This window comes from Bos indicus x Bos taurus, chromosome 10 (genome assembly GCF_003369695.1).
Source record: "Bos indicus x Bos taurus breed Angus x Brahman F1 hybrid chromosome 10, Bos_hybrid_MaternalHap_v2.0, whole genome shotgun sequence".
Lineage (NCBI taxonomy): Eukaryota > Metazoa > Chordata > Mammalia > Artiodactyla > Bovidae > Bos > Bos indicus x Bos taurus.
Window position 1 is genome coordinate 21,284,236 of NC_040085.1, and position 12,002 is coordinate 21,296,237.

The 12,002-nt window shown below is 37.0% G+C and overlaps 2 protein-coding genes across 2 annotated transcripts; one reads left to right on the forward strand and one right to left on the reverse strand.

Annotated features, from left to right (window-relative positions):
• The first annotated feature begins 851 nt into the window (after positions 1–851).
• Positions 852–1,793, forward strand: LOC113899446 (olfactory receptor 4Q2). Its single transcript, XM_027552802.1, has one exon. It carries the CDS (start codon positions 852–854, stop codon positions 1,791–1,793), a length of 942 nt encoding a protein of 313 aa, XP_027408603.1.
• Positions 1,794–10,676: 8,883 nt separating this feature from the next.
• LOC113899447 (olfactory receptor 4K14) lies at positions 10,677–11,609 on the reverse strand. The gene has a single exon (XM_027552803.1). The coding sequence runs from the start codon at positions 11,607–11,609 to the stop codon at positions 10,677–10,679; it is 933 nt and encodes a 310-aa protein (XP_027408604.1).
• Between the last annotated feature and the right edge of the window lie 393 nt (positions 11,610–12,002).

Sequence of the window (12,002 nt, forward strand, 5' to 3'; positions counted from 1 at the left end):
TTTCATATAAGAGAAATCAATTCTTTGTGCCCAATTTGATAGGAGTCAAACAAGGGAGTAACTTGAATGTATGAATAACCATCATATGATTCTATTTAGATCAATAAAAGCATACTCTGTACCCATATGTCCACAGCTATGACTTAAGATGAGAAATGTTATTAGAGATAATAATAAGCTGGATGGAAGTGTATTATAACAATAATATGCAGGACAGACAGTCAGCAAACTTAAGTAAGTGTTATTACTTAGGTAATGAGCTAGCAATAAGACCAAAGTGGCAAATAAACTTCCCTCTGGCCATTTTTACAGGGTGGAGCCTCAAGAGTTATCTTTGTAGAAAAGGCCACAGGGTTATTATAATAGCCTAACCATCTATAGTGCGATGATTTCTTATCTCAGATAAAACCTTTGTAGACTCTAATGCCTGTACACTGGAATTTTAAATTCTATCTTCTAGTTTTATTTTTTCTAAAGATTATAATTTTTAAAAAATATTAATATCTTAGTGAAATGTAATATTGCCTTGAGACAATGTAAAATAGGGGAAGGAAAATGCTGACTGATGGAAGATAGAGATACATCAAGTTGAAGTTAAAAGTCCAGTACTGGTGACTTTAAAAAATGTTGGCTACTTCATCAGTATCTCAAAGCTAGAGTTGTTGGGAAATATGTATTCATATCATCTAAGGAAAAAATAATTTCTTCCAGCTAACCAATCAAGATGCATCCTAGAGAAAAAATTCACTTTTGAAATAAGGTTCTTACATTTTGTGTGAAATATCTTATCCAGTTTTAACATTACTAATGCCCCATTGTTTAATTTTTTGATCCAGGTGAAACCAGATCAAATGGATGAAAACCAAACAAAGGTAGTGAGAGAATTTATCCTGGCAGGTTTCTCACAGACACAATCTATTGAAACAGGGCTATTTGTACTATTTCTTCTCTTCTATGTGTCCACTTGGGTAGGAAATGTCCTTATCATGGTCACAGTAGTCTATGATAACCATCTGAATTCATCACCCATGTATTTCCTTCTTGGCAACCTCTCTTTCCTGGATCTATGTTATTCAACAGTAACTACCCCTAAGCTTCTGGCCGACTTTCTTGATAATGAAAAGCTCATTCCCTATGACCAATGCATTGTGCAGCTGTTCTTCCTGCATGTCGTAGGGGCAGCAGAGATGTTCCTGCTCACAGTGATGGCCTATGATCGCTATGTTGCAATCTGTCGCCCCCTGCACTATACCACTATCATGAGTCGAGGATTATGCTGTGTGTTGGTAGCTGCCTCCTGGATGGGAGGATTTGTGCACTCTACTGTCCAGACAATTCTCACTGTCCGTCTGCCCTTTTGTGGGCCAAATCAGGTGGACAACTTCTTTTGTGATGTTCCCCCTGTCATCAAACTTGCCTGTGCAGACACTTTTGTCATTGAATTGCTAATGGTATCTAATAGTGGGTTGATTTCCACCAGCTCCTTTGTAGTGCTGGTTTCTTCCTATGCCACTATCCTAGTCAAGATTCGCTCCAAGGAAGGAAGGCGAAAGGCACTCTCAACCTGTGGCTCTCACCTCATGGTGGTAACACTCTTTTTTGGACCCTGTATTTTCATCTATGCTCGTCCATTCTCCACTTTTTCTGTGGACAAGATGGTGTCTGTACTCTACAATGTTATTACTCCCATGCTGAACCCCCTCATCTACACACTTCGGAACAAAGAGGTCAAGTCAGCCATGCGAAAGCTGTGGGATAGGAGTGGACTTACTTGGAAAAAGCAGGAGACATAAGAAGATGAAGTGAGTTTTTGCAAGCAAAGAATCTTGGGTTAGAATAATTACTTTGGGAAGAATGTGTTAGGAGATGGTAGCTTAGTTGTTTGGTTTTCTTCCATTAAATCATAATACTCCTATTTATGGTTTTGTAACAAAATTAAGCCCAGAAAAACTCTTTTCATACTGAATTGTTCTGTTTTCTGCTTCCTTTTCTTCTCTAAAGAAAATCTGGTTTCTGTTTCTGATCAATTTAGGCTCTTCCATTCTATCCACTTATCTAATAAAATTTTATTCTATACATTTTGTATATTCAGTTTGCTATTACATACAGGTACAATCTGCCCTTTCTAAATTCTCATCAATTTCTTCTCCACCTTGCCACAGGTTTTGTCTTGGTCTCAGTTTTAACTTACTCCAACTAAAAGTCTGCAATGAATTAAGTAATGAATTTATACAGGTTTCTTACTCTTGCAAAAAAATATCAATTAGATGAGTCAGAGTGAATCAAATTTATATGACTGTATAACAACAAACTAGTGGGATATATCAGTCTGCTTCATCACTTCACCACACTATTAATTACATCTAGAGTCAGACACGACTGAGCGACTTCACTTTCACTTTTCACTTTCATGCATTGGAGAAGGAAATGGCAACCCACTCCACTTTTCTTTCCTGGAGAATCCCAGGGACAGAGAAGCCTGGTGGGCTGCCATCTATGGGGTTGCACAGAGTGGGACCCGACTGAAGCGACGCAGCAGCAGCAGTGTAATTGAGACAGCAATTGCCCAATACTGTGGGTTCAAATACCTCTCTTTGAATTACAAGTCAAGTAAGGTCCCTATCTGTAGCATGTATAAATTGATGCTATTTTCTAGTTCTTTGTGAGAGCTAAAAATGATGATAGATATGGATGCAGATTGGTGCCTGGTTCATAACAGGGTTTCACTATTATTTACTCATTGAAGTTGATACTTTTTCAAAAGATACAGATGGTGAAATTCTAAATTTCTTGATTTGCCTTAATGAAACAACAGTGTAACCTACTGTAACTGGTTTGTGGAGAATGCTAGAAAGTGTACAGAAATAAGTTACAACATTTTCAACTTCATCAATTATTGGGCACAGTTTATATTACTGTCAATATTTTCATCAATACATTGGTTATCCTTAAAGTTATATTAAAACTAACTCATAGGTTTGTTTTTTGTTTATAAGCAAAGATAGGAAAATTAAAATGATGTTCAGGTTTAGAACAAGCTAGACACAAATTTAATATAAATGTGAAATACAAATGAAGCCTCCACTTTTTAGGGTTTTTATGTCAGTGAATTATAGAAGCCATTGCAGCAACTAATTTGTGTGACAGAGACAGAAGCCAAGAATATTTGGTTAATTCGTTGGATACTGAGGTTTTGTCTTTATTATCTATACATTTCCGAGTCAGAGTCAGATTTAGTTCTCTCCTATGACAGATGAAGACTCACATGGTCCTGTAGCCAGAGCTGGTGAATGTGCAGAATAGATGCAGTGAAACTCCAAGTGAGTGTTTGAACCTCCACAAAAGTGTTTTCTTAGCACTTAGTATTGTTTAGTATCCAAGTCATGTCTGACTCCTTTTTGACCCCAGGGACTGTAGCCCTCCAGGCTCCTCTGGCATCGAATTCTCCAGGCAAGAATATTGGAGTAGGTTGCCATTTCCTTCTCCAAAGAATCTTCTCGACCCAGGGATCGAAACCGCATCTCCTGCATTGCAGGTGGAATCTACTGCTGAGCCACCAGGCAGGCCCTACATATTCCCAACACTTACTTTTTAAAATGTCCAAAATAAAATGAATTAAAGATTCAATAAAAATATGCTGAATAAATGAAGGAGGCATCTGATTGATGTGGCAATGATTGGGGAAGAGATATTTCAAAGCTGAGGATTTTTTCCCCCTTACTTGGAAAGAGAATTTGCAAAGTTTTAACTGAGACATAGGAAACATTTTGAGATATATGACAGAGCAAGAACAGATCAAAGTTGCTTTAGTTCTTAAAACAGATATAAAAACATTTATAGATACACCACCTGTTGTCAGTGAAGACCAGATAGACACCTCAATACTGAGAAGATAATTGGGAAACCTGATTCATAACACAAATAACTAGAAAGCATGTGACTTCATCTATAGAAAAAATGACTATTTATAATGACTATAGTTGAATTATTTGTCAGTCTTTTAGTTTTTATTGCTTAATAACAGTATTACTAACAGAGGAGATAGCGAAGGTTAAAATTCAGCAGGATTGAGGCAATTCATCATAAAGACATAATGCAGTTTATTTTTTTCTAGAGATTAAGAGAGAGGATCTCTCTTGCTCCTAGACATTTTCCACTAATCAATAATATATGGGAAAAAGTGATACTTAGGAATTTAAAAAATGGTTCAACATTTTGTAATAGGAGGAGAAGATAAAAGTACATAAAATAAAATCAGTATTCTTAGAAAATATAAAGAAACAGTTCAGTTCAGTCGCTCAGTCGTGTCCAACTCTTTGCGACCCCATGAACCACAGCACGCCAGGCCTCCCTTTCATCACCAACTCCCGGAGTCCACCCAAACCCAGATATAACTATAAATTCTACAGGATAAATGAGAATGCATGTTTAAACAGAAATACAAATAGAGCTCTCTAGAATTCTCAAGAAAGCAACTGCCCCAATAAAATATCCCTAATACTATTCTTTGATGACTTTTACTGCTTCTCCTGTCATGACATTACCACCATTTTTGCAACACCTGTATATCTGTATTTTAAAATAAGAAGCTTAAGAAGTCCATTGTATTTCTATACACTGACAATACAAAAATTGAAAATGTAATTAAAAGTACTAAAATTATACTACATGTAAAGCATCAAAAGCAAAAAGATTAAATAGAAAATAAAATAGTTATATATTTAATTCATAATTATGGAAAGTATACTTGATGAAATTCATCACATTCAAAAATAGCAGGAAACTCTTTATTCTTAGAGAGGATATCAATAAATATCTACTGAACACATCATCATGTGAATTTTTAAAAAGATTTCCCATGAGATATGAAGTGTGCAAAGAGTCCCAATTTTACCATTTAAATAATATGCTGCTAGACGTCCTATCTAGGCAATATCACAAGGAAAAGAAACTAAAAAGCCATAAATGTTGGAAACAAAGAGACAAAATTGCCTTTTACAATGACATAATTTTAGCACAAGTGCATACTCTATGATTTCATTCTATAAGCTCAAGAAAAGAAAAAATAATGTATCCATTAAAAATCAAGACTGTAGTTATCCTTAGTGGGTGGAGAATGGAAGGGGGAGTGAGGGAACTTCTGATACTATGTTCCTCAATCTGTGTGTTCATTTTGTGAAATTTTGTTGAGCTATATAATCATTATTTGTATACTCCTCTAAATATATGCAATTATTCAGTAAAAATGTTTATCTATAAAAGGTAAAAATAATAAATAAAATGTTACTTATTTGAATAGTATTAAAATAAACATCTGGCAAGATCAAAATAAAAATAAGGCAAAAAATAATTGAATTTTGGTAGCATAACTGTCCCTCACTTAATCCCTCTCTCAATACACCAGGCTGTTAAAACTTCATGGATGATTTTGCTAAATTTTCTGGAAAATACATTTCTCCCCCTGTGCAAAAGTATTCCAGAAAAATAAAACTTCTCATTCAATACCAAATGAAAAAGAAAAAGTAAATAAAATTATAAACAAATCTTACTAATTATTATGAAAGTGAAAGTCGCTTTGTCATGTCTGACTCTTTGCGACCCCATGGACTGTAGCCTGCCAGGCTCTTCTGTCCATGGAATTCTCCAGGCCAGAATACTGGAGTGGGTAGCTGTTTGTTTCTCCAAGTGATCTTGCCAACTCAGGGACTGAACCCAAACACATTCAAAAAGATAACACTTTTACAAACTCAAGTTAAGGCTGTATTTGTGTTCCTTTATCAAGTAGAATTTATCTGAGTATTATTTATCCAAAGATGGTTCAACTTTACAGAATTTCTCAGCATATTATTATATTGAGCAGATTGAAGAAGAAAAATATATTATCCTAATGTATGCAAAATATGACGACAGAATGTAAAGAAATTATCATTCTGTTGATATATTTCAGAATTTGGCAAGAGAACCACTCTCTACTATTTAGAGTCAATACTTTCAGTTATAACTGAACAAAACTGTGAATTTACTTTTGAGTTTTCTTGTTCCCCTTTCAACATATTCATGATGAAACTCTTGACACCCAACACCTCTGCTAGCATCTCTACAATCTTACACTCATTTTATTTTCAGGAAAAGAATATTTATACCAATCACACAGACCATGCTCTCTGCTTCTGCTTAAGATGCAATAATAAGGATTGGATTTACTTTTCCTTCTAACGTAACTTAACATAAAATACACAAAACAATAGTTCTCAGAATCCTGGACATCAGGCATCGAAGGACAACAATGGTCCCTAAGAGGGAAAACATTGAGTCCTACAATTGCCCAGCTTTTTGCTGTCAGGGATTTTTCTGGGATGCAGAGATATACTTCTGAGAACACATTCTGGTCCATTAGTAGAGATTTCTCTCACAAGAAAATCCTTCCAACAGTACCTTAATAGCAATTACTCCTGCAGATTGATAATGTCAACAGTTGTTCTGTGGTTCTCAATCATGGTTGTGAATTATAATTACCTGAGCCAGCTTACAGTTAAAAAAAGAAGCACATATTATTTGCATTTAAAAATCATTCCAGGTGATTTTTTAGTATAAGCAGCTTTCAGATTACACTTTGAGAAACACTGTATTATGTATTTAATTTACTTTATCTCAGAATAGGAAAATAAGTTTTATAAATGGTTCCTCAAAACTCAAAGAAGTTCCTCTATTTGGAATGTATGACTTCCTATGAATTGACAGTGGTGAATTTCCTGCAAAAGTTTAGTCTGTGGAAAACAGACACTGATGACTCCTTTCACACTAGTTTTACTAACACATCAAGTATCCATGTTTATGTCCAGACAGCTTAAATGCAGAGATTTCTCCACCTAGACTGATAATACAATGGTCCACATTCATCTTCATGGATCTGGCATAAGCAACACGAAGAGTCGAGCAGATATTAGAGACGGGACATAGCCATTGGATAGTTTATTAATAAAAAGAAACAGGATTTAGCATATATTTGGGAACTTACTATATGACTGAGTCATGCTAAACTAAATGAAATATGTGTGTGCACATACATGTGTGTGCAGTAATATAACAGAATCCAGAATCCTAGGAGATAAAAAGCTGAAATAATAAGGGAAATCTTTTCTGAATATCAAAACTGAACTAGGTTTCCCTCTCATTTTCTCTCAGAGCATATCATGTTTATTCTTACCACAACTTTAATAATATGTTTTGATTGTGTGTATAACCAACTTCATTCCACTAAACTGGAAATGTGTGTTCTTAACCACTCTATCTTCACTCCTAGTGCAGTGCATTGAATCTTAAATATGGAAAGTGCTTGACAAACATTTGTCAACTGAGTAAGTAAATCCATGAATAGTATTAGCTATATCTTTGATGATGAAAAGAGCTATGTCCAAAATCTGTAAATCAAAAAATCAGTATTACATCAATAAAAACTAAGGAAATTAATCCCCAAACAGATATTGATTTCCTCTTAAGCTTTTTCATTGTTCACCAATGCAATGAACATGAACTTGGGCAAACTCCAGGAGATGGTGAGAGACAAGAAGGCCCGGCGTGCTGCAGTCCACGGGGTCGCAAAGAGTTGGATACAAGTGGGTGAATGAACAACAATGTTCACATACACGGGCATAGTCATAAAAATTGACTATGTCCAAATTTATAAAGTAGAAACACAGTATTATCATAATAGCAAGCAAGATGACTATAGAGAAAATATCCCAAGGAAGAAGTTGTTTCTTTTCTATGTTCTTTTATTGTTTAGGCACATGTGTAGGATTATAGTCAGAAGGGAAAACAGAAGTACTCAGGAGCATGCTTCTCCTGATTGACAACAATGTCCAAAATTATTGGAAGTTTCATCCAGTTACTCAAATAATTTATGCATTACCCAATTCTGTCCTTTGGCTTGGTGTTTCTGAATCAACTTATGAGAAAATTGCTTGAATCCTCTAAACATGAACTTAGTTAATATCAAACTTAATTCTTGCTTATAATTGTCTTTCAGGATCCAAAGACATTCAAAATTCAGCATAAGATCTGAATCTGTGTTATTCTGACAAATGCTTCCTAATAGATGACTCCTTAAGGGACAGCATCAACTCAGTAAGATGCAATGTTTATTAAAAACCTACTATAGATGAAAATGTATTAATTAAATAGTCCAGTGTATATCATATAGTAAGTTTATGTTTATACCATGAAATATGTGGCCATAAAATATTGATTTTCTCATGTTAAAATTGACTTCTATAATTCAATACCATCAACATGCATTCAGTTTTTAAATAAAAAGTTTAAATATAATACCAGGGGCTGGCGTGAGGAACTCCATCCATAGCAAAGGTCATGAGGAAGGATGCTTGACATATGCAAAGGCGGGATCGAGCCTCGGGAGTCCCCCTGGAAATTCTCGAGCATCTACCCCCATAACCAGAGCCTGCCTACTTTATTACTTTGTGTTCTCACCTACACCTCTGACTTTACGGGGGCTGTCCCCCACCACCTCTTTCGGAGAAGGAGTTAACTTAGAGCTCCAGTTAATAATAATTCCTGGGCGTGATAGGAGTGTTTTAACCTACAAACTCCTCTGAAGTTTCTCTAGCCTGCCTGACAGGCTTGTCCGGCCACGTGTGATTGCTCATAGCCTCCCAACCGTGAGAGGCACGAGATGCTTTAAACCTTCTAAAAACAGGTTCTTTAGAGAAGTTAGAAAACTATTAGTATAATACAGTGGGCTGATTAGAAATTGTATTGGTGAAGGGTTTTTCATTTGTTGAGCCAATGTTCGCTGCTAAGTCTCCACATCCCCTGCCCTTACACACATTAATGAATATATAGAAGAAATAAGTATTAGCCTTTGATGTTAATCACGTTGGACCTTAGGCTAAGTAAATTCTTTCCTTAATTAAAACCCACTACACCCTCACCCTATAGGAATGTAACTTTATCTGGTACCTTCAGAAGGTGGCGTCTGTTTTAAGAATAATCACTCTTGGAGAAATAAGTGTTCTGGTTGACTGACCACTGTCACAAGGAGAGGGCCATAAATTGTCAGCAGGCCTCCTGGCCAGAAGATGATGTAACACCCTTATGACCTCTGTATACATCTGTATGAAGCACCTGACTTTAATAAAAGTCAGGACTGCTGTCCCCACGTGACTTTTGTATAACATCTCAGTGTACAAAAACAGACCCTGCAAAATAAAGAATGGGATCAGTTCCTTGAAAGACTGGTCTCCCCATGTTGCTCGTTCTCTCATCTTCTGGCTGAATTATCTGGAACGTGGAGGCTCATCAAGCCTACTAATTATGCCTGGGCTTCTAAGATCTGACCGGGGAGGCCTTAGCGTCTCCTCTCCTTCGGGAGAACGGGAGGACGCCTGCGGCCTACGTAGGTGATGTAAATTCCTTGCCTTGGAATTTTATTAGCTTTCCACGTAAACCAAGTTATTCAGTCTCATTTCTCCACTGAATTTTCCTACTGAGCTATCCTCATTCTATTACTCTTTATATCTCTAATTAATATTTAATTAAAGCTATCGTATCCTGATCGCCGAAGCCGTCTCCCCTTCGAACTCCCTGGATCAGCTGGGGCTGGACCTCGGCAATACACATTCAAAAGAAAAAAATGATATGCTTTTCAAAGCAATACGATCCTGAAATTGTAAAGTATTTTTTCCTCTTAAGGTTTCAAAACTAGGACAAAGATTCACATGGTATTATTTACTCTCAAGCTACTTTCCCTGTGCCAAGTATCTCATGTCTTGAATATCTATGAACTGAGAGCCCTTGCTGTGTTGGACTATAATTGTGTATGTGTGTATGTGTGTATGTGAGTGTGTGTGTGTGCTCAGTCATGTTTGACTCTTTGCAACCCCATGGACTGTAGCCCACTAGGCTCCTCTGTCCATGGGATTTTCCCAGGCAAGACTACCTGAGCAGGTTGCCATTTCCTTCTCCAGGGGATCTTTCCCACCCAGGGATCAAACCCATGTCTCTGGCATCTCCTGCACTGGTAGGCAGATTCTTTCCAACTGTGCCACCTGGGAAGCCCCACTGGACTATGATTAGGAAATAAAAATTCATTTTTAATCAATTTTGTTAGACAAACTATTAAGAGAAATCTGGCTTAAAAAAATTTGTGGCGTCCATTCCACGGAGGATGCGTGGAACTGAGTAGACATAAGCATGCGTGCCTGCTTAGCAGCTCAGTTCTGTCCAGTTCTCTGCGAACCCATGGACTGTAGCCTGCCAGGCTCCTCTGTCCATGGTATTTTCCAGGCAAGAGTACTGGAGTGAGTAGCCATTCCCTTCTCCATGGGCTCTTCCCAGGCCAGCGATCAAACATGTGTCTCTTGCATTGTAGGCAGATTCTTTACCATCTAAGCCATTAGGGAAGCCCTGAGTAAACATATATTGTATGAGTAATTACATATGCATATATATAATATCACATGCAAAATTATGTATATATTTTGTTGAAATCAGTAACTACTTCTCTATAATGTAACACAATACAAATTATACCAATGTAATGTCAGAATGAAATATTTGATCAGAATTTTAAAAAAAGAAATATTTGACCAGAATTATATTAAAGAAAGATATCTTCTGAATGAATAAGAACATATAACTTTTTGGAAAGCTGGACTTCAGTGAAAAGTCACATGTCGGTTTCTCAGTTTCTTCATAGATATTTTCATCTCCTTGTTTCTCAGTGTGTAGATAAGAGGGTTCAAGAATGGAATAAAAATGGTGTAAAACACAGAGAGGAGCTTGTCCACAGAGAACCTACTAAAAGGCCACATATAAATGAAAATGCAGGGCCCAAAGAAGAGTGTGACTACCATGATATGTGCAGAGCAAGTCGAGAGTGCTTTGGAGACCCCACCAGCTGCACGCTGTCGGACAGTGATAAGAATAACAGTGTAGGAAATCAGGAGGAGAAGAAAACAGCTCATGGAAAGCAACCCACTGTCTGAGATCATAAGTATACCCAAGACATAGGTGTCCCGGCAGGCAAGCTTGATCACAAGAGGAAGGTCACAGAAAAAGCTGTCCACCTCGTTGGGGCCACAGTAAGGTAAATTTACAGTAAAGGCTACCTGACTGATGGAGTGCACAAATCCAATGACCCATGAAACCAACACCAGCCCCACGCAAGTCTGCCGGCTCATCACTGTCATGTAATGCAAAGGCTTGCATATGGCCACATACCTGTCATAGGCCATGGTAACAAGAAGTACCATCTCAGCCCCACCAACAAAATGCAAGAAGAAGATTTGAGCCATACATCCTCCAAAGGAGATGAGCTTTTGATCACTAAGGAAGTCCCTGATCATCTTGGGAGTGGCAAATGAGGCCAGCCATATGTCCAGGAAAGAGAGATTCCCCAGCAGGAAGTACATAGGGGAGGAGTGTAGGTGGAGGTCAGATATTACAGTGACCACAATGATAAGGTTGCCCAGAACAGTGACCACATAGATCTCAGAGAAGAATACAAAGAAAAATTTTTGAAGATGTTGTGAAGTGCAGAGTCCATGCAACACAAATTCTGACACCAAGGAATAATTCTGTAGGTCCATTATCACTGGTCTCAAATTTTGTTATGAATCTACACAAAGAAAAGAGATATAAGTGAAAGTGTCTATCATTTCCCAGGCACATGAAAGTGATCAACTAAGTGTGATCTAAATATAATTTTTAAGTTATAAGAGACAACAGAAAATATGATATATAGAAGACTAAAACCAATTCCCTACCAACATATTTATTCACCTTTTTCAGACCAGTGTTTCCTTAGGTGCAGTTAGACATTCTGGGAGACTCCAGCATAGATGAGAGCTGTGGGAATATTTTTTTCTCCATTATCTAGCCTTTGCCCATGAGCAAATGTAGAATCAATTATGTATAGAATGTGAACCAAAAGTCCTTGTAGGACTGAGAATATAAGGATTTTAATAGTATTATAGTCTGTC

Excerpts from the sequence above, each read along its gene's own strand:
- LOC113899447 (XM_027552803.1), bottom strand. The coding sequence starts at position 11,609 with ATGGACCTACAGAATTATTCCTTGGTGTCAGAATTTGTGTTGCATGGA.
- LOC113899446 (XM_027552802.1), top strand. The coding sequence starts at position 852 with ATGGATGAAAACCAAACAAAGGTAGTGAGAGAATTTATCCTGGCAGGT.